At 43.6% G+C, this 27,640-nt stretch overlaps 1 protein-coding gene across 1 annotated transcript in view; it reads left to right on the top strand.

Moving 5' to 3' along the window:
- LOC119053220 (myosin light chain 6B-like) overlaps positions 1 to 24,581 on the top strand; it is a 33,643-nt gene extending 9,062 nt beyond the window's left edge. Inside the window, 6 exon segments of the mRNA XM_053663860.1 lie at positions 93 to 193; positions 678 to 799; positions 19,476 to 19,542; positions 24,062 to 24,126; positions 24,129 to 24,502; positions 24,504 to 24,581. Coding sequence (XP_053519835.1) covers positions 93 to 193; positions 678 to 799; positions 19,476 to 19,542; positions 24,062 to 24,126; positions 24,129 to 24,502; positions 24,504 to 24,581 — 807 coding nt within the window.
- Positions 24,582 to 27,640: the final 3,059 nt, after the last annotated feature.

Below are 27,640 nucleotides of genomic sequence, written 5' to 3'. Positions count from 1 at the left end.
TGAACCTGTCCAGCCTTGACCAGTCACAACAAAGCCATCCTGTAACTATCTGCTGGCTTAGCCATCACAAGGTCTCTATGATTATGTTTCAGGATCCCACAGGCCCTGAGCTGTTTTCTGAGGACCATTACCTTAATATGCAGGCATTGCCATCAGAGGGGCCTGTGGAGAAAGGCAAGAGATGGATGACTGGGTAGGAGACTGCTCAGTCCTAGAGAGACAGGCCAATCAGGGAAGGGACCCTGATGGCTCTGGGGAAACACAGTCTGCCTTTATGCCCCTGGGGGTCCAGGGAAGCCTCTCTTCCTTTGTGCCCAGGCCTGTGACTCTGCAGAGAGTCTTCCATGCCCAGAGCCCAGAACACACATGCCTCAGACAATCCCAGGCCTCTGTGATGAGCCTCTAAAGAAATGCCTTCAGAAACTCCTATAGCTCCACTCCAGGTTTCCCACCAGTGGAGAGGCAGAGGCATACCAAGCTTCCCCAGAAGTCCTCAGAGACAGTGGGCCAGGAGGGCCCATAGGCTCCCTCCTCAGCTTCCATGTTTTTGCAGAGGAAGAGCCAGCCTGAAAAGAACCAAGATGGCCCAGAGGGCAGAAACGATCCTAGAGGAGCCACTTACCTGCCAGTGACAGTTCCAGACCCCACAAACACAAGTTTCCTCTACTGCCCCACAGGTGCAGAGAACCTCTGAGGCTGCCCCTGCCTCCTGAGCTGCAGTTCAGAGTCATGGAGGAAGACATCAAAGCAGAGAAGAAAACACTGTTCCAGCACATCAGTAGTACTTTGCAGGGAGAGGGTGAGGCCATCTCTGGCTCCAGAGCCTCTCTGTTATTCCCCCTTGCCTGAGTCAAGGACAGCTCCTGTTGATATTTTTGGTACCTCTCCCATCAACCTGCCAATCACCTCCACAGTGAGTGCAGGGCTCCTCAACAGGCACATCCAGGAGCTCCCCAGCCAGCCTCTGACATTGGCATCCCCCCCATGGATACCAACCCACCTACCCACCTCTCATCTCCCCACCTCCTCTATGGCTCTAGTGGGAAGAGCCTTGCTGTCAGGGTGCCACCATGGCTTCACCGCAAAACTGTTGGGCCATCAACTGGGTCCTTTTGGAAACAATAAGCCCTTTGTTTGAGCCCAAAACAGGGCTCTTTTGTTTGCGAGGTGTTGTGAAGACAAACATGAAACCCCAGGGACTGTCACACACAAGCTTTCTTCAGTTGCCAGAGAATAGAGAAAAGGAAATTGAAACTCTGAAATCTACTTATCATTTTGCTTCTTGGCTGAGAAGTAGTATATACAATAGGAAGCTAGAAGTGAAGGGGTTGTCCGGGCTAATGAGAAGGTGGAATCTTCATGGTCTTTCTTAGAAGACGGAAGCTGGCAACTGCAGAAATGAAGAGAAACAGGATTGGTAAGGATCTGGATCAATTTGGTAGCCTATTTTCTCCTCTTACATTTTTTACTACATTTTGCATGACTTGAAGGAAAAAGAAAGTAAACCACTGCCTTGCAGGTGTTGATGCCAAACCTGCCACCTGTATGTGGGCAGCTGGGTCAGGACCTCTGCTCCCCAGAATTCCCTCTCAGTTCCACCAAACCCCTCCCCTCTCTAGTGCTCAAAGTTACTTCTGCTTGGGCTGCAGAGCCTGCCAGGGAAGCAGGGGCACAGGTACTTGTTTAGAATTGATAATTTAGAAGAACTCAGAATAATTTAAGATTCATTCATAGTTGTTTGAATCAATAGTATGTTACTTTTTATTGGTTAATAGTATTCCATTTATGACTACACCACAGTTTTTATTCACATGCCACAAAAGATTCGACAATTTACAATTGTTTTTATGCTAATCATTCTAATAAGTAAGTATTGGTACCTCATTGGGGTATTAATTTATAGTTTCCTAATGACTAACAACATGGAGCATTTATTTCATATGCTTATTACTATATATACATATATATATTCTTTGGGGCCAAATATTCAGATCTCTTGTTCCCTTCAAAAAATGTAGTTGTTTGGTCTTTTATTTTTTAATTTAATAGTTTTAAACATATTTTGGATACATATCCCTTATCAGCAGTGTGAGTTCTCCAATATTTTTTCAACATTGTTTTTGGCTCTTTTGGACTCTTTGCAATTCCATGTAAATTTGATGACTACCTTCTTTGTTTATGTAAAATGGCATGATGAAATTTTTATTGAAATCACATTTAATATGTGCTCAGTTAGGTAGTGTTAATGTCTCAACAATTTTTCTCCTAAAATGTGAACACAGGATGCCCTTTCCTTTACTTGAACATTTAAAGTTTCTTTCATTCATTCTTTATAGTTTTCAGTATACAAGTCTTTCACATCCTTAGTTAAGTTTATTTCCAGGTATTTAGTTCTTTTAAATGGTATTGAAAATGAAATTGCCTTTTAATTTCTTTTATGGATTATCATTGTTAGTATATAGAAACACAAATAATTTTTGTATGTTGCTCTTATGACCTGCAAAGTTGTTCCATTTTTTGTTACCACTAGTAGATTTCTTGTGGATATTTTGGAAGAGAAACATCAATGTAACAGAGAAACATTTATCAGTTTCTTCCTTGTACGTGCCCTGAATGGGGATCACAGCTGCAAACTAGGTATGCAGCCTGACCATGAATCAAACCTGTGATCTTTTGGTGTACAGAATGATGTTCCAACCAATTGAGCCACCAGGCCAAAGCTACTTTATATTTTATGTGTGTCCTTTTTTATTTGTTAACACCAATTACAAATCTACTATGTGAAATAATATAATATATATGGATGCACATTCTGTGGTCCTACTGGATTATAAATTGGTCATGCAAATTATCCAGAATGTGTTTATGTGAATTTTCTTTAGGCCGTTGTAATGAAAGTAATAAAATAAAAATTATCATAGAGAGTTTGAAAACTAGACTATACGTCCCTTTCTTAATTTCAGAAACATGGGTATAAATAATTCACAGTTACCAATAAGCATTTAAACTTTAAAAATTATGCAATTTAAAGCACTATTGAAAACTATTATATTATGCTTCTGAAGAACAGAGTGAACAGCCAGTGGAATCCAAGCTTATATGAAGTTTGGAGACCAAACATTGCAGATGATGTTTAAAAACAGACAGTAAGAAGATTGCACAGGCAGATGGGAAGGTCCCTGGGACCTGCACTGGGACCATGGAGGCTGTGGTCCCCTACCTCAGCACCAGGGACAGTGGCTGCCAGGAGAACTTTGGAGGAGAGCCAGGCCAGATCAGTGATTGTAACTTCAAAGCTGCTGCCCCTCCCAGAGCAGGGAAACCAGTCCTGCACCACTAGAGACTCGGATGCTTAAAGTCACTGAGAGGGATAAAGAAGCAGTGGGACATAGGTGCTCATCAGTAAATGAATGAATCCAAAAACTATCGTGCATTTACACAATGGAATTCTATGCAGCAGAAAGAAAGGAGCTTCTACCCTATGCAACAGCATGGATGGAACTGGAAAGCATTATGCTGAGTGAAATAAGCCAGGAGATGAAAGACAAATACCGTATGATCTCCCCTTTAACAGGAACCTAAACAACAAAACAAACAAGCAAGCAAAATATAACCAAAGACACTGAAAAAGAGAACAGGTTGACAGTGACCAGAGGGGAGAGGGGAGGGAATTCCAGGGGGAAAGGGGAAGGATTTACAGAAACTAGTATAAAGGACACATGGACAAAAACTAAGGGGGGTGGAAATGGGAGAGAGGTGGGGAGCACTGAGAGGGTGGTCTGGAACGGGAGTAAAAAACAGAAAACTGTACTTGAACAACATTAAATAAATAAAAAATTTTTATTTAAAAAAAAGGAAGCAGTGGGAGACCCACAGAGGTAGCATTCTCCAGCTGGGACAGTGGTCCCTGGCTAGAACAGTACCAGAGAAATTTGGGAGCCAGGTGATACCTTGTGAGATGAGAGAAGAGTTGGGCTTCAACTGACCCAGATAATCTTGAGACTGGTCAGAGAGTTGGGCTGTGTGAAAAGCCAGGCTTTTGTTAAGAACAGCTGTCAGCAACCAAGGGAAATTTGCTCAAAATAAAAGGCTCTCAGCTGCTATTCAAGAAACTATCATGCCCTACAGCCAGGCCAGTGAAGGGTGAGCAGGAGGGATGTGATTTGCTGCAAGTCAGGGCACCTCCCAGACTGATCAAAGTGGGACAGCAGGAGCTCAGAGGAGCAGCAGTCCCTAGAGAAATTTATTTTAATAGGGGAACTAAACTGCACTTGCACATGCAGTGCCCAGGCCAGCAAAAAGGGAGAAAGTGTGTGAGTTGCTCCCACTCAGTGCACCTCACGGACTAATCAAAGAGTGGCACAACAAGGTGGATTAAAGGTGCCAGCCTGGTGCCTATGGACAGTGGAAGGCACGCAGCACTCTGAGGGCTTGGGCTGGAGACTGGACACCTGTGAATCTTGTAGCCCAGACCGAGACCCCAACACATAACCACAGGAAAGGAAAAAAACAGAACCTGGCCTCCCTCTGCCTGCAGCATCCAAAAACACCAGGAGGACCCACAGGCTTAAAGTCAGCAAGAGGATTTTTTTTCCCTTTTTCCAGGACAGTAAGACCTGGAGCTGCAAAAGGACAAAAGACAGATCCAGAGAAAGATCAGAAGGCTGACACCAACAACTAAAACAAAATTCACTTTGTTATCCTATAGAACTTGCATCTTATTTATTGCTTTTCATTTTTATATTTGTTATTATTATTTTGTATCATTATTTTATTTTTTATTTCTCTTCTATTTATTTTTCTTTGTCTTATTTGTTTGATTTCATTGTTTGATAGATTTTCTTTCTTCTCCCTTTCATATTGCATTTTAATTCCCCTTCCTTCACTTCACTCATACACAAAAACACACTACTTTTGGTCTTTTACATTTTATTCTTTTTATTTAGATCATATATTTCTTGTCACATTATTGTTGTTCCAATTCCCACACAGCATCCTTCTCTAGTCTTGGTCCATTTGACTATCTTCCTGAGCTTTATTCCTGTTGCAGTTAACTTTATTCTCTTGCACACTATGCCAAGTTTCTAGCCCTTACTCTCACTATATCTCACCATCTAAGCTCACACAGTGCTATGCTTTCTGGAGTCAGTTCACATTCTATTTCTCCTCTAAGAAGAGTCTTATCTCTTTTTCACATTTTATAAAAGTGGCTAGTTGAGTGAAATATGGTTATTGCTATACTTCTCCAAAGGATTCCCAATCTGTTTTGTACTTGTTGGTGCTTTAAATCCCATAAAATATTCTCCTGCTATCTTAATCCATTTCACCTTCATCCAGCCCCTCTTCATATAAGGTGAAGGCTGTGAATACCAGTAAACCTGCTGGAGAGGAGAACCCACTAACAAAGGAGCCACCAACAAGTAAAACCCAAGTACAATAAGAGAGATCACACAAATGGAAGAAAGGACAACGCTAGAGAATCCAGACAAGGAGATCAAAGAGACTACACCACTAGGTCTGACAAAAGTCCTACCACAGAAATTCACCCTACGGAGACAGGTAGCAAAGCACAGCATGAGAAATTACAGAAATAAGCAAAACGAAATCACCTCTGAAATTCAGAGATGAAGAAAGAACCTGCAATTAAAAGAAATGGAACACTCCCAACTAAAAGAGCTAAATGAAATGGAGGCAGGCAAACTATCAGATATAGAATTCAAAAGAATGGTATAAGGATGCTGAAGGAACTCACAGACAACTACAAGGAAATGAGTGAGAACTACAAGAGTATAAAAAGAAATAGAAAGTATAACAAGAACCAGAAAGAAATTAAAAAATACAATTTCTGAAATAAAAAGCACACTAGTCCTTCCTGGAAGATGGTGATGGAGTAGGAGGGAGCAGATTCCACTCCCCCCTACACACAAGAGAAAAATCTAGTCGATCTACAAAGGAATAGAGCACACAGGCAACAGTTCCCCAGCATATATGAAAATAAGAGACCAAAAATTGTAGTGGGCACTGAAAAACCAGATGAGAAGATGAAAGCAGTGAACATCAGGATACCCACGGGAAGAGGAAACCCAGCGACCAAGGAACCACCAACAGATAACAACAGAAGAAGGTGAAGGAGGGAGTGGAAACCACACAAACCTCAATCCAGAACCTTTCTGGAAATACAACTAAATAGTGGAGAAACTACCCAGTATAAACAATTGAACAAGAGCAAAAGAGAATCCTTGAAACCTTGTATACATGGAAGAACCAGCTTCAACACAACCTGCTATCACCAGCACAACAAAATAGAAGAGATGGTGGACAAAATAACCCTCAGTTAACAAGCTGGTGGGAAGGAACCACCAAAGAAAGACCCCAAAACAATCAAATCCCAAAGACAAACACAGAGCCAACTTAAACAACAGTCCAAGACCAGTGAGATCTGGAGATCAAGAAGACTACACCACTGAATCTCACAGGTATTCTACCACAGAAGTTTACACCATAAGCCCAGGGGTCCAGAACAGATATATTTAAGAAGCTAAAGCTAGACTTTCAGCCAAAATGGAAGCGTAGGTAGACACCCTGTGCCTCCTCACACAACCAAAATTAAGGACAACAAAAATTTATAGACAAAAAAAACAACCAGAACTGACAGAAAATTGAACTGTATGGAAGTCCAACAACCATTCATCCAGACTGGTAAGACGGGCAGAGTCAGTGGCCATAGGAGAGGGGTTGCAGCAGGAAAAAGTGGTGGCTGGTGACCTGGGTGCACAGATGGCTGCTAGAAGACCCTGGGTACAGAGTGGTGATGAGCAGACCCAGTGAGGCATGCAAGGCGGCTGGCTGATAGCAGTCACACATTTGCACACAGATAAACCAGGCAAAAACAGGCAGCAATATAGACCGTGCAACCCAGGGCCCCAGTGCTGGGAAATAAAGCCTAAAAGCACCAAGTATAAACACTTGTGGGGGTTGAGGTGCCAGGAGAGACTCCCAGCCTCACAGGAGAGTTTGCTAGAGAGACCCACAGGATCCTAGAATGTCCACAAGCCCACCCACATGGGAACCAGCACCATAAGGGCCCAATTTGCTTGTGGCAAGCAGAGGAAGGGACTGAAATCCAAGAGAGAGTGGAACAAGCACCATTATTTCCTCTCTGACCCTGCCCCCAAATACAGCGTCACAACCCAGCAAGTGGGTTGACCCACCCTGGTGAACATCTAAGGCTCCACCCCTGATACATAACCCAAGGATAAAGACAAAACAAATGGCTCAAACAGAAGAACAGATCAAAGCCCCAGAGCTAATACATCTAAGCAACCAAGAGATAGCCAACCTATCAGATGCAGAGTTCAAAGCACCGGTAATCAGAATGCTCACAGAATCAGTTCATTTTGAACACAAATTAGATGAAAAATGAAGGCTATGCTAAGTGAAATAAAGGACAATGTACAGGGAACCAAGAGTGATGGAAAGGAAACTGGGACTCAAATCAATGGAGTGGACCAGAAGGAAGAAAGAAACATCCAACCAGAAAAGAATGAAGAAACAAGAATTTAAAAAATTAGGAGAGCCTTAGGAACCCCCAGGACATCTTTAAACATTTCAACATCCAAATTATAAGGGCACCCAAAGGAGAAGAAGAGCAACAAGTAAAAAAGTTATTGGAACAAATAATAAAGGAGAACTTCCCCAATCTGGCAAAGGAAATAGACTTCCAGGAAGTCCAGGAAGCTCAGAGAGTCCCATAGAAGTTGGACCCAGGGAGGAACACACCAAGACACATCAGAATTACATTACCCAAGATAAAAATGAAGGAGAGAATCCTAGAAACAGGAAGAGATAAGGAGACAGTCACCTACAAAGGACTTCCCATCAGACTGTCAGCGGATTTCTCAAAAGAGACCTTATGGGCAAGAAGGGGCTGGAAAGAAGTATTTGAAGGCATGAAAGGCAAGGACCTACATCCAAGATTGCTCTATCCAGAAAAGCTTTCATTTAGAATGGAAGGGCAGATAAAGTCCTTCTCAGATAAGGTCAAGTTCAAAAAGTTCATCATCACCAAGCCCTTATTATATGAAATGTTAAAGGGACTTTCCTAAGAAAAAGAAGACAAAAAACATGTACAGTGAAATTACAGCAAACTCACAATTATTAACAACCACGCTTAAAACAAAAACCAAAATAAACTAAGCAAACAACTAGAACAGGAACAGAACCACAGAAATCAAGATCGCATGGAGGGTTAGCAACAGGGGAGTTGGGAGGGGGAGAGAGGGGAAAAATGTACAGAGGATAAGTAGCATAGATAGTAGGTAGAAAATAGAGAGAGGGAGTGTAAGGGAAATGCAGAAGCCAAAGAACTTATTAGTATTACACATGGACATGAACTAAAGGGGGGAAATGTGGGTGGAAGAAGGTATGCAGGGTGGAGGGGAGTGAAGGGGGAAAATTGGGACAACTGTAATAGCATAATCAATAAAATATATTAAAAGAATATTACTTTCAGATGTGCAATATAGTTATTTAATATTTATATCACTGCAATAAGTCTAGTAATCATTTGTTACCATAAAAAGTTGTTATGATATTATTGACTATTTTCCCTGCATTATACATTATATACCCATAATGTATTTATTCTATAAGTGGAAGTTTGTACCTCTTATTCCCTTTACTGTTTTTCACCCATGTTCCCACTCTCTCCCCTCTGGCAACCATCAGTTTGTTTTCTGTAACCATGTGTTTCTGTTTGGTCTTATATATTCATTTGTTTTATTTTGTTTTAGATTCCACATTCAGTATTCAGTGGATTAATATGGTGTTTGCTTTGTCCATTCAACTTATTTCACTCAGCACAATATCCTCTAGGTATATTATTGTTTTTGCAAATGGCAAGATTTCATTTTTTATTGCTAAGTAATATTCCATTTTCTCTATATATATCACAACTTCTTTATCCTAGGGAAAAAACCATGAGTAGTAAGTTCTTTGACATGGGCCTCAGCAGTATTTTTTTGGATATGTCTTCCATGGCAACAGCAACAAAAGCTAAAATAAACAACTAGGACTACAACAAAATAAAAAGCTTTTGCACAGAAAAACCATCATAAAAAAGATAATCTACTGAATAGGAGAGATATTTGCAAATAATTTATTCAATAAAGGGTTAATATCCAAAATATATAAAGAACTCATACAACTCAACATAAAAAACAAGGCATGTTTTTAGAATTCTCCAGGTGATTGTGAAAAAGGAACAAGAGTATCCCTAATCAATCTTAATGCTCAAGAGAAACAAAACAAAAACCAAAGCCCAAAGTGTTTAAACCAATCAAAGATCCCTATGTTCACAAAACAACCCTGAAGATTTTTCAAAGATTTATACATAGGTAGGACCTATGCCTAATATACTAGAGTGGATCCTTGGGAGAAGAGAAGGGAATGAAAGGGGCAGATAAGGAAGGACTAGGAAAATAATAATAAAATAAAACTTAAGAAGAGAGGGAACTTACCTCTACTGATGATTATAAGTGCCACAAATCGAAAATTCTGATTAAAAGATATTACTAATCCCACTTTACATATTAAAAAATAAAGTTCTTCTCTTGCTGGTGTAGCTCAGTGGATTGAGTGCTGGTCTGCAAACCAAAGAAAGGGTCGTCAGCTGGCTTCCCAGTCAGGGCACATGTCTGGGCTGCAGACCAGGTCCCAAGTAGGGGGCATGAGAGAAGCAATTACACATTGATGTTTCTCTCCCTTTCTCCTTCCCTTCCCCTCTGTCTAAAAATAAATAAATAAATAATGTTTTTTAAATTTTTTAAAAAATAAGATGCAAAGAGAGTAAATAACTTGCTCAAAGTTACACACAAAACCCAGACTCAAACCTCAGGTCTCTTCTGATTCCTAGTCTTGTGTTCTCTCCACTCTTTCTGCTCTCTGTCTTCAACACCCATAGGACCACAGAAAACCACACTGCTGGTCACAGTTGTGAGCCTGCTGACACTGGAACACAGTCTTCGTCCACCCATGGTATCTCCTCCAAGAGTTCAGGCTGAGTACACATAACGAGAGCTTCCATTTATGAGCATCTGTAATGTGCCAAGCACTTTATGCTGTGTTTCTCACTTATTCTTCATGTCACCCTGGGAGTCAATGTTATTATCCCATTTGTAGATGAGGAAATGAACTCACCAAACAGAAATGCTACGCCCAGATGTGGTCAGTAAGTAGCACCAATGGAGGCATGACACTTGGGGCCACACCCTGGACCAAGAGCACCAGGAGCATGCAATTCCCTGATGCCTGCACTCCTGAAAACAGCACGACAACCCTCTCCTCTCCAAGGTTGCTGTTGTTGCTCTTACCACTTCCCTGGCAGGGAAAGTCCTTTGAAAAGAGCCAGCAACCTAGTCAGTGTGGCTCAGTTGATTGGAGCATTGTTCCATAAACCAAAAGTTTGAGTGTTTGATTCCATGTCAGGGAACATGCATAAGCTGTGGGTTTGATCCCCAGTCAGGGTGTGTACAGAAGGCAACTGATCAATGTTTCTCTCCCTCTTTCCCTCCCTCCCTCCCTCCCCCCTCTCTTGCAAATCAATAAACATATCCTTGGGTGAGGATAAGAAATAATAATAAAAAAGTAAAATAAAACTTATGCTGACAGTAGATACTTTTAACATTGCAGAGGGTTTCATTTGGCCTTGTGTATTCCTCCACCTAGCATCTGCCTCAGTTCCCAAGTGTGGAAACCCACTTTGAACTGGATCTGAGCCTTCTGGCCTTGCCCATCTCTCTCCTTTCACTGACTGGAAAATGAAGAATAAAGAGTCCAAAGGAACCAGAGCTGTAGACTGAAGAGTAGTGGGGCCACTGTCTTCTGAATAGGTGCTGGCATTTCACACTGATTCCCCTCAGTGCTCAGTACCCTCTCAGATTAGGCAGAATGGGAGAACTCATGATTGTGGACTCAGCAGACTTTGCTCCTAATCTGGCTGTGGCACTTCCTAGCCTTGAGGACTTGAGCCAGCTAGTCAAGCTCTCCAACCTCTACTGCCTCAGCTCTAAGGAGGAAATAGTACAGCTGACTCGCCCAAATAGGGGCAGAAAACAAACAATAATACATGGCCATGGGAAGAACATAGGAAGTATAACCTTTCAAAATATTTTAGTGTTCGTCCTTCTTGGCAAACTGCCATGGTTGCAGCTCATAGCAACCTGAACAACCATGATAACTGACCACTTCAGTCCCAGATGTCCCAGGTAAGGGGAGATACTCTCAGAGGTTTCCATGCAGAGCTTCTTACCCCAGGGTCTTGAGGTCTGAATTAGAGCATAGTTCCCTCACTCACCTATGACTTCTCCTGATTCCTCCTTCTGAAGCTACTCTGTCCCCAGCTCACTCAAGTCCCCACTGTCCCTCCTGTGGCCACCTGGCCCCTGCTCCTGACTCCTGGCTTAAGGCAGTTCCTGAAGAAGGGAGCTGGGACTCTCCACCCCTTCGAACCTGCTGCCTAGCAGAGGCTGTGTGGGAAAGTCCCCAGTCACATAGCTGTATCCAGAGGAGTGGGGCACCCAGGCAGTAGCCCTTAGGAGCAGCCCTTAGGTGAGGCAAGGGGGGATCCCCACAAAGCCCCAAACTCACAAGGTGCTGCAGTGCAGCCTCCTTGGGCTACAGTGGCTTTGAAGTTGTAGAGCATGCTGCCCTGAGCATCCCGATAGCAGGAAACAGCCAGCTTTGATGTGTTGCCTCAACAAGGACTTCGGAGCTAACAGTGATCTATCCAGCCTCAAGGCTGCTGACTTGTTAACCGGGCCATGGAGGTGCCTGTTTCCTACGGAATTGTGTGTGTGGCTGTGCTTTGTGGGGCCACCGCCCTGCCTGCCTGGCCAGCCACCTCCTGGGCTCACTCTACCCCCATAGTTCTCACACCAGGCTCTTGCTCACACTAGTCCCTGTGCTGGGCCTGCCCCAGATTTCTCTCTGCTCTCCCAGTGTTGGCTATTTCCTGTTCTGTCCCACGCATGCTTCAGAGGTGGACTTCACATGACAGTCACTCTTTACAGCTGGAGTCCTTTATCTGGAGGCCCTTGAACACCCTGAATGGAATACAAAAGGGTGTTTGTGCCTGTGTGTGTTTTTTTTTGGGGGGGGGGGAAGCTCACAGCCTTAAGGGTCTTCGATACTGCCCCAGAGAAGGCCAAGTATCCTACCTCAGGAAACGTGCTCTGCTTAGACTGATGAGCCTCTCCGATTTTCAATCTGTCCCCCAACACAACGGGGTCGGCCACTTGTGCTGGGAGGACTTGCCCTGCCATCCTCATTGCTGCAGGTGTGTGCGGAGCAGGCATGTGCTGGGGCTGGACTACAACCTTGGCCCTTTCAAGGGCACTGGGACCGCCTCTTCAGCACAAGAGTGGAGTCACTGTGGGTGGGAAGACCCATGGCTGTGGACTCAAGTTGACCAGATTCAAATCCCATCTCTGCCACTCGCTTATTCTGTCTCTAAAACACCCACACAGTTAAACTCTGTGAGCCCCCAGTTCCTTATCTATAAAACGCCAATAAGAACATTAACCTCCCAGGATTGTTGCGATAATTCAGTGAGATGCTGTAAGAAAAGCCACTTTGCAACACTATTTTTTAATTGACTGCACTAAAAACATTTTAACAGCCCTGGCTGGTGTAGCTCAGTGGGTTGAGTGCGGGCCTGTGAACCACACAATTGCGGTTTGATTCCCAGTCAGGGCACATGCCTGGGTTGCAGGCCAGTTCCCATTGATGTTTCTCTCCCTCCCTCCTTCCTTTCCTTTCTAAAGATAAATAAATGAAGTCTTTAAAAGAACATTTTAACATTTTAAATACCCTTAATCCCATAAGTCAAAAGCACTGCAGAGTGATGGTTGTTGGCTTTGTGGGCTCTCGTGTCTGTGTTCTGCAGGTGGCAGGGTCAGAGCACAGACAGCACTCAAGCAGTGCCTGCACCTTAAGTCCCATAAACTGCTGTTCCTGCAGGGAAGGCTGGCAGGTGCCGAATTCCACCTTAGGCTATGCCTTTGAGCTAGTCATCCAGTCTCACCCCATGCCTCACCACAGCCCACACCCCCACCCAAATGATACTCCCTCAGCCATATGCCCAGTGGACAACCAGAACCTCTCTCTGTTCCTCTCCAAACACTGCTCAGCCTAGACAGCAGCTCAGGGACAAGGCTAGCAGGTACACTTTGCTTAGCATGGAGGCTTCTGTTCATCAACCAGGGAAGAAAGCAAGGACTTGGGGCTCAAATCCAGCCCTCACATGGTTGGTAGGGAAAAGGCCCTGTTCACAGGCATGTGCTTCTCACTGACTTCACACTTGTCCCACAAGACCCCATTCCCACCTCTGAGGCAGAGCCAGGAAGCCCATTTTTTTTGGATGAAGAAACTGAGGCTCCAGGAAGTGAGTGCTTGCCCAGATTGCACAGCTAGCATAGTGAGGAAGTACAGGAATTAATAATCCAGGTCTGCCTGAACTCTGCCCTGTTGTTCCCGCACACTGAGGCTCTTCCATTGCAAATGTTTTTGAGAATAAATTACCTGAAATACCACAAATTTAGCTGGTGGCTCCATCATGGATGGCCCATGACACAGATCAGGCAAGAGGTACTTGGTCAATAAGATACAGCTATGGTGTCAAGCAGGGAGGGCAGCTGAGGGGCCCAGATCAATTCAGGGGCCACCCAATGTGCCTCTGAGGCAAAGTCCCCACATGAAAGCTGACAGCTCGCCCAGACTTGTCTGTCCCTCTCTGACACACTGCCAGGCTGCTCTGCCCTCCTATTCCAGAAGGGGCACTCCTATGGGGCAGGGGCAGGCCTAGGCATCACAGAACTTATAGTATAACCTAATTTAATATATATGTGATATATAAATTTTTATAAGAAACTGCCTAAAACATTGACAGTAGTTATGTTTAGATAATGGGATAACGGGCATCACTTATTTCCTTCTTTGTTCTTTAAAACAAACAAACAAAAATGTTCCACTTTAAGAGACATCATCTTTGTGATCAGAATAATGAGACACTCAGGAGGGAAAAACATTGTTTTTAACACAAGTAAAGTGATAAGCCACAGGCCCCAGTGAGCCAATGTTGTGGATGGCAAGCCTCCAGAAAATCTCCCCTGACCCTCCACTCCTTCCTGCAGGCTGCACTCTTCCCCTCAGGAAACTGTAACCACCCATGAGTCCCCCCATTTGTCTACCACTTTGAACCCCGCCCCATGGATCAGGGTGGTAGATAGACAGGGATGAGGAACAGCCTCGAGTCTTCAGACACAGATGGGTTGCCCCAGGCTGCAGCACACCTGGCCCATGGGTCTGAAGTGCAAGGTCCTGCATCCTCTTCAGGTTTGCTGCAAAGCAGCCACACTGAGTTTCCACCTGAGTCAGGCAGCCATGGTAGAGAACAATGAAAAAAGCTCGTGCTGGATGGGCCCCCATGAGAGAACTAGCTGCATGATGTGCAGTCTTTCAGGCTCTCAGAGACCCTCCGACCCCACAGTCCCTTGGGGCAGGTATGTGCCTGCTCTGGTATGTGTCCTCTCCTAGTACCAGACCTTTCCTAGCAGCTCTCCTAGCAGACCTTTCCAGAGCTCAGCCTGGAGCCCAGGATGTGGGTGCAAGAAGAGGACTCAGAGCCTGCAGGATAGGTTGGCAGCCTTGCCTCTGATGTTTCTCTACACTCCCTGGTGTAACAGAGCCAGCCTTGGCCTGGGAATAGCAGGAGCAGAGGGAACATTCCTGTGAAGTAGGAAGGAGAACTCAGTGCTGGGACAGCCTGGACATCCAGTCCCAGGGCTCACTGGGCTCAGAACTGGTTCAGGGGAAGGGTCACAACAGGAATACTCCTGGGACCTCCCCAAAAAGCCCTGAAAAAAAATGGCCCCTTATCTACCATTCTACCTACCCTCTTTGGGGTCTGGAGCTCTGAGACAGTGACTGAAACTTGCCTATAGTTTATGGGGAGGGAAGAGCTTTCCAGACTGGGACTGCAGAGGAAGCAGGGCCACTGAAATGCACCTGGACCCTGCATTAGAGCCTGAAGCAGTCTGATGACCTGAGAGCATGAAAGGGCCTGGCCTAAGTGAGAGGCAGGAGGCCCAGCTCAGGTCCTGCTCAAAGGGTCAGGGCTGTCTTGGCCAGGTCTCATCAGCAGCCAACAAAGCTTCCAAATGGCTGCTCTGAGCAAAGGCATCTGAGGAAGCTACACACAAACATACATGCAGACATGTGTGTGCATACACACATGTATGTGAACATGTACAAACACATGTGAGTGGACACACAGCCATGTTTCAACCAAAGGAATTCCTTCTTTCTCTTCTATGTCAGATGTTTATGGCTGAAGCCAAAAAAGACAATCATTTGCGGACTGAAAAGAGCCAGCAGGATGACCCCACAGAGGCTGGATTGTGACCCAAATGACAACAGTCTTTCTCCTGTGGCTGGCAAAAGAGGCTCTCTCTCTTCCCCACTGGGCACTCAGTGGCTAAAATCATGCCAATCATGCCAATCATGCATACTGGCCAAGCTCCAGAACTTCCCTGAGCCTCAGTTAACTCAACTAAAACCAAGGAAGGCTTTTACTCCTCAGGATTGTTCAAGGGTGATGGAAGAAAACGTACCCAGGTTCCCAGAACCTGGGAAGCCCAGAACACATCAAGCCCAGAACACGTTTGATTGCCTAGTGAATCCTTGGAAAGCTAAATTTAGTAGGCCTCCTGCAGGCCAGGAATCTGCATTCTAACATGCTTCTAAGATAACTGTTAGAGTCTTGAACATTGGGAAGCCCTAATAGAGGGAGAGAAACCCAGAGAGGCTGTGACTAGCCCCGTCAGGATGCCCAGGACCCTGCGGCCACAATGAGCAGTCTCCCAGCGTTGAGGGGCAGGCATGAACAAGTGAGAGTCACTCCCCATCTCCCCCATAATCCTAGGGCCTGGTCCAGGGCTACAGTCCACTCACATGCACATAGCCTTCAGTGGTCCTCACACCCACATGGGCCAGACATGGGACAGGACTCTCAAGCTCAGGAACTCACACCAACATTCCTTGTGGACCCCTTTTCCACAGGAAGATCAGGCTGAAAGAGCCCCTAGAGATGTGCCCCAAACCCACTGAACCCTAGCCAGGAGAAATGTTATAAGGAAAGATGAACATGTCCCTTATATTTGAGTGTGATTATAACAGAGGTCCCTAGGCTTAGGGTCATTTGGGCAAGCAATCCTGGGATGTACCTGGACCATGAGTCTAGAGAGGAGGCAAGGTTTCTGGGTTCTTTACCCCATGAGGAGGAGAGATCCAGAAAATCAGTATGGGGCCCATAACAGGTGCCCTAGTGGCCAGCATCTGTGGGTGGCACTGTGTATAAATGTACCCAAAACCCCACATTTTGACTCAGAATGCTCAGCAGTGGCACAGGATACCTAAGGAGTTCAGTAGCAGTTGATGGCATGAGACATAAAGGGAGGGCAGGTGAAGAGAGGGGAGAAAAAAAGACAGGTATGGGCAGAGAGGTCAGGGAATTTATTGGTCTGTTAAAGGGCAGTGGCTACTGAATATAATGTGACTTCCTGGATGAGATCCTGGGACAGGAAGGATGTCCTGGAAAAATCTGGAAAACTCAAGTAAAGTCGGTAGTTAGTTAGCATGTACCAGTGTCAACCTCTAAGTCTTTGATAAAGAGACGATGGTTCTGTACTGGGTGAGGGGGTACAAGAACTCTCTGGATTATCTTTACCACTCTTCTGTAAATTTAATATAAATATAAAGTGTATTTTAAAAAGGCAGTGGCCAGAGCAAAAAGGGCACCTTTGGGCATCAGCAGCCTCTCACATTCCATGTCACAGATGGCACTCAGGGTCTGATTTATAGGTCAGGGCTCTCTGAGGCTGGGAAGTGGAGTGGTGGCCTCAGAGAATCCTGGTTCCCAGCATGGCTCTCTATCTCTGCATGCCTGCCCAGCCACTTTACCCCTCCTGCTGCACTGCCTCTTCTGCCAAGGGCTGGGCTGAGAATCTGCAGAGGGTCCTAGAGATGGAAGGCACCTCACAGAGTGCCCAACCTCTGCTTCTCCAGAGCCCCTTGCCTTGCACACAGTAGATGCTACGTAAGTGCTCAGACAACGAAGGCAAAGAAAAACTGTCAGTCTTTGTGACGCCCACTAAAATGGAATGTGGGAGAGCCCCACTGAGGCCAGCATGGACATACCAGCGGTGCAGGAATCAGGGATCACTGCAGGCTGCTCAGCCCCAAGGGCACAAGTTGGGCATGGACAAGATAGAAGACTTCAGTTGGGTCAATAAGAGAGGTCAGTGTGGAGATGTCAGAGAAGGCTCCGATCTTGATAATGAGCTAAAAGAAAATGCTTTCCTTCCCCAGCATTGGTTCCCAAGATCCACGGCAGGTAGGACAGGCTGGTCAGCCCAGCACAGACACTGACTACCTGAGATATACTGTCACTCCCAGGCAGTGACTGCTATAGGGCCCTGGCAAGGGGTCAGGATTTCTATGGCTCCAGTACAGACCATGCCTCAGAGGAAAATGCTACTCAATTTTCATCCCTGCTCTCCACAGAGAGCTCAGCTCCTTTACGACACTGGGCAAGCAGACCCAATCTGCTGGACCTCCATCTTTCCCAGGTCTGGCTCCCTCTCACTGGCCAAACCCCAAATCCCAAGCCCCTCCCTTGAGTGTTCACCAACTGACACCTTGCACTGAGCTTACACAACCTGAGAAGGTCTAGGGTGAAGGTCTTCTCACCACAGTGCAAAGGAACATGACCCTCAGTCACCCATACCTGGGCCCTCAGCTCACCTACAGCCTCACCTGCAGTATGACTTCAGGTTAGATACCCTGAACTTTTGAGCTACAGCCTCCCCATCATCATATGAGGACAGCCATAGTACCCCACACACCTGGAGCCAAGAAAGATGAGATGATAGTGCACAGGTCCTTCCCAACTCCTGCCAATTCTAGAACCTATCCTGAGCAGGAAAACCAGGTCTAGGCCACACTGATTAGTAGCAAATCATCATCATTATCATTGATGCATATAATAATGCATGATCTCATTGCCTTTTAACATGGATCTGCTTTCCCTCAAGCAATGCAACCTGCTTGCTCACCTACCTGGGGCCTCCCTACTCTCAAGTACCTCCTGTGCTGGAGAGGCAGAAACCCATGGAAAAGTGAGTCTCCATAAGGGTCATAAATGGTTAGCCAGGCAGAAACCTGGGAGGTCTAGGGAAAAGCCATGTCATTTCTTAGACCTTTCAAACAATGGGCATGAGCCCAGTGAGCATGAGCTCAATTAGCCCAGGGGTGCTGGCTTGGGTGCTGGAACATCACAAGATTGTGTTTGTCCCTGAGTAGGTCACTGCCCTCTTTGGGCCCCAATTCCACCATCTTTATAGATGGAGTTGAATTGGAAGATATCAGATGGTCTACATTCCTACCCCTTGGGTTAATGCAACTAAATTTAATAAAGTGGAGTTGGGCCTCAGTTTCCACCTCTGTTAAATGAGTATATAAATAGCTCCTACTTCTTAGGGTTGATGGAGGAGTAAACAATTAGCAAATATAAAGGGTGGAGAAAAGTCAGGTGACTTCTGCTACCCAATAAACACTACCCCAAGTTATTCATGTAGATGTGGGTCTTGTTGCCATTCTTGTCAACAGTCTTATTTTAACTAATTTCTACCAACATCTGCCAGCTCTTCTCTTAGGTATAATATATGCTCGCAACAAGAGAGCTGGGGGTTAGGAAGAATTCCCTCATTTCCAAATGAAAAAGGCACTTTTGGCCACATCAAGGGTAGATATTCACTTATAATATTTATGACACTCCTCTCAGAAGTTCAAGGCAAACCAAGTCCCTCTTCTGTTCAAAATATATACAGGAATTATTTCAACAAGGACCTAAGAATCAAGGTGCTTATTAATCTGTAAATTCTGCATTCTGCAGCTTATCTTGTCTGCAAAATTGAGCAATTTATTTTACCTCTCTAAACTTGAATTTTTAAATCTAAAAATGAAGATAATGTCTACTACACTGTTTGTTGATGAAAGGCAAATGTAACTAGTACAGTGCCTGGCACATTGCAACTGTGCTGGGGGAAAAAAATGAATGCAAAACATTAATATGAAGAGGTGGGAAGTGCAGCAATCAGACACAGGTCCAGAAAGATTTGAGATCCCTGTGTGAACAGAAGTGCTGCTGCAAGGGAATTTGAAGAAAGGCAGGGGCATTTCCCTGTACCTGTGGCCCATTGGGCCAATGCCCAACCAGAGCCCAGTCCTCTGGTACCTAGACCTTAACACTGCCTGCTTGGTGTGACCAGGAAGAAGAGGAGGGGTAACAAAAAGTTCCAGAAGAGACACCAGAGGGATGCACTGAGATATTCAACTCTCTTCTCCCTCATGTCATTCAGACACAGGGGTGCCCCTGGTGGAGAAACCAGGAGTTGTTGGCAGTGCACTGGAGGAGCTGGATGCTAGGTGCCCCCATACTGGATGTTGCCCCACATGTCCCAGCTACCCATGAATCCCCTGTTTATTGCTGCCAAAGTAATCTTAACCACCCAAAGCTGCAAGAGGATGGAGCTAAATAGGAAGGCCCGGTCAGCTATTCCCTCAGTTTGTGTGGTATGACTGGAAGAGGCCACCCAACAGAGCCATTTGGAGGGGAAAGAACCCTGCATGAGGAGGGTCCCAAGCATCAGGGCCCTGGAACCCACACATACCTCCAGCAACACCTTTGCCCAGAACCTATGGGAGCAATGGACTCTGAGAAAAGAGCACGGGCTTGCCCCACAGCTCTGTCCTGAGAAAACACCTCACAATGCCTGCTCAGTGAATGAGGTGCCTGGCCTTAACAGGGCTCTTCTCATTCAAGGCCAGGCCACAGGACCCCACACATTGTCCTACTTGAACCACACAGGTAACTTTATACCTTTGCAAATTTGGTATATTCTTCATAGGGTGCACTTCATCCCTTCTCTGCCTAGTACACTTCAGTACCTCATTCAGGCTTATTCATCAACCCCAGGCAGTTGGAGACCTTCCTCTCTGGCAATTGTAGCATTAACTCACACATGCCCTTTCCATTTATGCTAGTTTGGTTATTTATTTGCATATTTTTCTCCCTGCATATACTATGAGTTCCTCCATAAAAGGAACATCTGTTTATGTCTCTTAGCACTGGATAGTGCCTATATCGGAACAGAAAAAAAATTAGAGGAAGAGGCAAATGGGTAGTGGAGAGATAGATGGATGGATGGATGGATGGATGGATGGATGGATGGATGGATGGACAAGTAAATGGATGGTGGATTCACAAATGGATGGGTTGATGAACATTTGGATAGATGATGGAGATATTAGGTGGGTGGACAAATAGGTAAAGATAGAGGGAGATATTAGGTCAGTGGACAAATAGGTAAAAACAAATGGTGCTTAGTGGAGAATGTGGATGATGGATAGATAGATGGCTAGATTCATGCACAGTCTGAGATAAAACATATCTCCCTTTCATTAAGAAGTACAAGTTGGTAGTTATAAAGTAGTCACAGGGATGTAAATTACAGCATAGGGAATGTAGTCAATAATATTTTAACAATTATGTATGGTCCTGGGTGGGTCCTATAAATATCAGAGAAACACTTTGTAAAGTATGTGATTATCTAACCACTATGTTGTACACCTAAAACTAATACAGAATAACATTGAATATAAACTGCAATTAAAAATTTTTTTAAATGTAATACCTCCCCAAAAGATTTTCCTTCCAGTCTAACAATTCCTTTTGGATGATTCTGAACTATCCAAAATGGGGTCCGGCCAAGATGGAAGCATAGGTAGACATACTGTGCCTCCTTGCACAACCAAAAAAAGGATGACAACAATTTAAAAATAAAAAACAACCAGAACTGACAGAAAATCAAACTGTATGGAAGTCCGACAACTAAGGAGTTAAAGACACATTCATCCAAACCAGTAGGAGAGGTGGAGACCGACATCCAGGCAGAAAGGATGTGTGGCAAAGCGGCGCCTGACAGACCCAGTGAGGCAATGGATTGTGCAACAGAGCATGGTACACAAGGCAGCTGGAAGACTGGGCAGTTTCACATTCGTGCACAGATAAACCAGGCAAAACTGGGTAGTGGGACAGACCACTCAACCCAGGGTCCCAGAACAGGAAAATAAAGCCTCAAACCACTGACTGAAAACACCTGTGGGGTTGAAGGTGCAGGGGAAACTCCCAGCCTCACAGGGAAGTATGCTGGAGAGACCCACAGGGTCCTAGAACATACACAGGCCCACCAGAAGGGCCCAATTTGCTTGTGGGAAGCAGGGGAAGTGACTGAAAGCTGGCAGAGAGTGGAGCAAGCACCATTGTTCCCTCTCAGACCCCCACCCCACATACAGCATCACAATGCAGTGATGAGGGTTACCCCACCCAGGTGAATACCTAAGGCTCTGCCCCTCACTATACAACAGGCACATCAAGACCAAAAAAATGGCCCAAAGGAAAAAACAGATCAAAGCTCCAGAACAAATATAACCAAACAACAAGGAGATAGCCAACCTATCAGATGCACAGTTCAAAACACTGCTAATCAGGATGCTCACAGAATTTATTGAATTTGGTCACAAATTCAATGAAAAGAAGGAAGGCTATGCTAAGTGAAATAAAGGAAAATATACAGGGAACCAATAGTGATGGTAAGGAAACTGGGATTCAAATCAACAGTGTGAAGCAGAAGGAAGAAAGAAACACCCAATCAGAAAAGAATGAAGAAACAAGAATTCTATACTTGAACAGCAATTACATAAATAAATTTTAAAAAGAAAGAAACAAGATTCAAAAAAAAAAGAGGAGAGGCTTAGGAACCTCCAGGACATCTTTAAACATTCCAACATCCAAATCATAGGGGTACAAGGAGGGGAAGAGGAAGAGCAACAAATGGAAAACTTATTTAAACAAATAATAAAGGAGAACTTTCCAAATCTTGCAAAGGAAATAGACTTCCAGGAAGTCCAGGAAACTCCAAAGAAGTTAGACCCAAGGAGGAAAACACCAAGGCAGATCAGAATTACATTACTCAAGATTAAAATTAAGAAGAGAATCCTAGAAGCAGCAAGAGATAAGGAGACAGTTACCTACAAGGGACTTCCCAACAGACTGCCAGCTGATTTCTCAAAAGAGACCTTACAGGCAAGAAGGGGCTGGAAAGAAGTATTCAAAGTCATGAAAGGCAAGAACTTACATCCAAGATTGCTCCATCCAGCAAAGCTTTCATTTAGAATGGAAAGGACAGATAAAGTGCTTCTCAGATAAGGTCAAGTTAAAGGGTTCATCATCACCAAGCCCTTATTTTATGAAATGTTAAAGAGATTTATCTAAGAAAAAGAAGACAAAAACATGTACAATGAAATGACGGCAAACTCACAATTATTAACAACCACACCTAAAACAAAAACAGATTAAGCAAACAACTAGAACAGAAACAGAACCACAAAAATGGAGATCACCTGGAGGGTTAGCAAGAGGGGAGTGGAAGGAGTGGGGGGGAGGTACAGAGAATAAGTAGCATAGATGATAGGTAGAAAATAGACAGGGGGAGGATAGTAAGAATAGTATGGGAAATGTAGAAGCTAAAGAACTTATTAGTATGGCACATGACATGAACTAAAGAGGGGGAATGTGGGTGGGAGTGGGTGTGCAGGGTAGAGGGGAATGAAGGGGAAAATTGGAACAACTGTAATAGTATAATCAATAAAATACATATTTTTCAAAATGGGTCTCTCAAACACCAAGTTAGAAGTTCACACCTTGGTCGTCTACCTAGACCTGGACTTTGGGAGTGTTTGTCAAGTTTTATCATAAGCTTTGACCCAGAAATAATATTCTATTTTTCTCCCTGGGAATTATGAGTAAGAGAACCCAGATCCCAGTGGAGGAAGGACCAATGGAATTTCCTCCTTCCATAAGAAGGTAAATAAATTAACAGAAATGTGATAGAATATACTTCAATGCCATCCAGCAGAAGCCCTCACTAATTGAGGACCAAAGAGGACCATGACCTACATCCATGTGCATAGCAGCACTATTCACAAATCCAAAAGGTGGGAGCAACCCAAGTGTTCATCAGAGGATAAATGGATGAACAAAACGTTGTACATATACATAAAATGGGGTATTATTAAGCTTTAAGAATAAAGGAAATGCAATATGGCACAGATACTTTGGAATACAGTTTGGCAGTTTCTTACAAAACTAAATATACCCTTACCATATCATCCAGCAATCGCTCTCCTTGGTATTTGGCCAAAGGAGTTGAAAACATGTCCACACAAAAACATGCACATGGATATTTACAGCAGCTTCATTCATAATTGCCAAAGCTTAGAAGCAACAAAGATGTCCTTCAGGACATAAATGGATAAATAAACTGTATATCCAGATAATCAAATATTATTCAGTGCTAAAAAGAAATGAGCTATCAAGCCATGAAAAGACATGGAGGAAACTTAAATGCATATGACAAAGTGAAAGAAACCAACCTGAAAAGGCTACATACTGTATGATTGCAACTATGAGACATTCTGGAAAAGCCAAAATTATAGAAACAATTAAAAGGTCAGCCATTGCCAGGGTTCAGTGGGGACAGAGGAGTAAGAAGAGCACAGACAATTTTTAGGGTAGTAAAACCACTCTGTACAACACCACAATGGTGTATATTTGTCCTTACACACTTGTCTAAACCCATGAGACAGCACCAAGATTGAACCTTAATGTGAACTGTGGTCTTTGGGTAATAATGATATTTCAATGTAGGATTATCAGTTGTAACAAATGTAATACTCTGGTGGGGGATGTTTATAATGGGAAAGGTCTGGTTGCAGGGGCTTGGCAGGCAGGGGCAAATGGAAAAATCTCTGTATCTTTCTCTCAATTTTGCTGTGCACTTAAAACCTCTAAAAAATAAACTCTATTAAAATGTAAACATATTAGTCCGAGTGGAGCAAGCAAGCTAAATGCTTGTGTGGTCGAGTCTCAGAGACCAGCAGCACTAGCAGCATAGCTGACCAGCTTACTGAAGAGCAGATTGCAGAATTCAAAGAAGCTTTTTCACTATTTGACAAGGATGGTGATGGGACTATTACAACAAAGGAATTGGGAACTGTCATGAGGTCTCTTGGCCAGAGTCCCACAGAAGCAGAGTTACAGGACATGATTAATAAAGTAGATGCTGATGGTAATGGCACAATTGACTTCCCAGAATTTCGGGCAATGATGGCAAGAAAAATGAGAGACACAGACAGTGAAGAAGAAATTGGAGAAGCATTCCGTGTGTTTGATAAGGATGACAATGGCTACATCAGTGCAGCAGAGCTTCACCATATGATAACAAACCTTGGAGAGAACTTAACACATGAAGAGGTTGATGAAATAAATTATCAGGGAAGCAGATATTGATAGTGATGGTCAAGTAAATGATAAAGAGTTTGTACAAATGATGACTGCAAAGTGAGGACATTGTACAGAATGTGTTAAATTTCTTGCACAAAGTTATTTATTTGCCTTTTCTTTGTTTGTAACTTATCTGTAAAAGGTTTCCCCTACTGTCAAAAAAATATGCATGTGCCCTGGCTGGTATAGTTCAGTGGCTTGAGCACAGGCCTGTGAACCAGAGTATCTCAGTTCAATTCCCAGTCAGGGCACATGCCTGGGTTGCAGGCCAGTTCCCAGCAGGGGACGCATAAGAGGCAACCATACATTGACATTTCTCTCCCTCTCTTCTTCCCTTCCCTACCCCTCTAAAGATAAATAAATAAATAAAAATTTTTAATATGTGTGTGTAGTAATTAGTACTTCATTCCTCCGTGTTTTCTTCCCTATTGTCATTGTCCTGAAACCTTATTTTAGAAAATTGATCAAGTAATGTGTTGCATGTGGCTTACTCTGGATATATCTAAGCCCATCTGCACATCTAAACTTAGGGGGAGTTAGTCAAATGAGGGAACATCTGGGTTATGCCTTTTTTAAAGTAGTTTTCTTTAGGAACTGTCAGCATGTTATTGTCGAAGTGTGGAGTTGTAACTCTGCATGGACTAAGGACAGTCAACAACATGTACTTAAAGTTGCACTATTGCAAAACAGGTGTATTATTCAGGTACTTGTACACTACTTTTTTGTACTGCTGGTCCTGTATCAGAAACATTTTCTTCTATTGTTAGTTGCTTTTTAAACTTTGTTATAGCCACTTAAAGAAAATCTGCTTATGGCACAATTTGTCTCAAATCCATTCCAAGTTTTGTATTTGTTTTCCAATAAAAAAAAAAATTTTTACTCCCCTCCAAAATGTAAGCAAACAGAAAATACTTGTAATTGAAGAGGTCTGTCCAGAAAATATCCAGCCATCAGCTACCCCATTGTATTTTCCTGAATCTCATTGATGGTCTGAAATTTCTTCCCTTTCAAAGCTGATTTTAGTTTTGGGGAAAACCAGAAGTCACGGGGCACCAATTCTGGGCTGTAGAGGGGCTGAGTCATCTGAGTGACTTGATGTTTTGCCAAAAAACTCTGCATGACATGTGATGCATGAGCAGCATGTTGTTGTGATGAAGCTGCCAATCACCAGTTGCCCATAACTGTGGCCTTCTGAATCATCCAAATAGATTCCACAGAGGAATGTTCAAGCTTGACACAAAATCTGATGCAGATTCATTGCTCCGCTCACTCAGTTATTTTGAATGTAACAGCCACACAATACACATGCTCACTCAATGGTCTCTACCATCCCCACTGACTAGTACAGTGAAGTCGTCATTGTTCACACATGTGCTTTCACACATGTTCACACATGGACTGTTCACACAGTCCACTCTCCTTGGCTGCAAGGTTACATTGATGTCACACAGACAGTTCTTATTATATTAAATGGCTGGAGTTTTTCCAGACAGACATCATATATGTAAAATGAAATTATGTTATTACTATACAAAGAGCTCTAACAAATCAGTAAGAAAAAGAGATATCCAACAAAAATGGAAAATAGATATGAACAGGCAGGTCATAAAGAGATTCAAATGATCAGTAAATATATTAGATAATATTAATAGCTAACATTTACTTAGCCTTTATTTTGAACTAGGTACTGTGCCAGCACTGTATATGTATGATGCCCTTAAACCCTGAAATCCAACTAATAAGGCACTTACAAATCCCATTTTATAGAAGAAATTCCAGTCCAGGAGATTCAGCAACTTACACAACATCATAGAGCTTGAGAGTACCAAACAGGAATTCTCACCCAGGCAGTCTGGCAAACTACAACCTTACTCATAATAAAGGAATTGTAAAATCAAAATATTATTAAGATTATTAAGATACCATTTTTTCACTTATAAAGTTAGCCAAAATATTAAAGTTTGATAACATTCAAATGTTGACATGTATATGAGGAAATAAGCATTTTCATGTATTATTGGTATAATCTTTTTCGAGAGCAATTTGCCAATATGCATAGACATTTTATATCGCCACTCCTGAAACATTATCCTACAGATTTCTCACATATATACACAAAACTATACGTACAAGGATATTTATTTTTACATGGTCTTTATAATAGCAAAAATATAGGAAACAACATAAAGTTCAGTAGAACCTCACTGTATTCAATATGCCTGTGAGAAGGAAGGTAAAATCTATACATGGCAACATATCTACAAAATATATTAATTTTTAAAAGTAAATGCAGAATAGATCTCATTTGTATAAAATAGTTAAAAGTCTGAGCTGTGATTACAGAGGGAATTTCCTAGAGGACCATTGGAAATTACAGTGTTAACTATCGGAACTGCAAAGTGGGGAGAGAGACAGACTTTCACTGTACACTTTGCACTATTTGAAGTTCTTATCATGAGCATATATAGTGTTTAAAAACAAAAGCCAAGGTTTGTACTATTTGAAATTCTTATCTTAAATACATATTCCTTCTGTTACGGAACAGGGGCGCTGGCCCTGAGCAGGTACGCCTAGGGCCAGCTGGAAGCGTGGTTCTTGACATTGTGTACAAAAGATTCACAACATGAGTCCAGGTGACTAGACTATGAGGGCATGTTTACTAAAGCTGGGGATAGTGAAACAAGGAAAAGTTTAGCAAAGAAGAAGCAACAGGAGGGCCTAGGCTGGACTGCCTTAGCTCACTGGAAAATCAGAGAAAAGGGGAGCCTTGGGGATGAGTTCAGGAGATTAGCCTGAGACAAGTTGCAAGCTGCCCATGGCCTTACAGTTTAAGAGACTCCGTGGGGAAAGAAGAGAAAAAGAATGGCGTGGGCTGCCTCTCAGAGGGAGCTTGCTCTGGGTCCTTTGTCTGGAGGCTATTATCTCTCTCTTGCAGGCAGGAATCTTAGGGGAGGTCTCAGGAGAGGATTTCAGCAGAATATTTATCAGCTCTCCTGGTGTGCCCTTTCAGGGTCATGGTCTCCACTGATTGGTCAGTGACAGGGCAGGGCGCTTTTAGTCTTTGTAATTGGTTCTTGTAACCCCCACCTACTTTTGCTGCTTTGCTGGGCCTAGATGTTA

Source organism: Artibeus jamaicensis, unplaced genomic scaffold, assembly GCF_021234435.1.
Source record: "Artibeus jamaicensis isolate MK-2021 breed Jamaican fruit bat unplaced genomic scaffold, CSHL_Jam_final contig_332, whole genome shotgun sequence".
NCBI lineage: Eukaryota > Metazoa > Chordata > Mammalia > Chiroptera > Phyllostomidae > Artibeus > Artibeus jamaicensis.
This window is presented reverse-complemented; position numbering and strand designations above follow the sequence as displayed.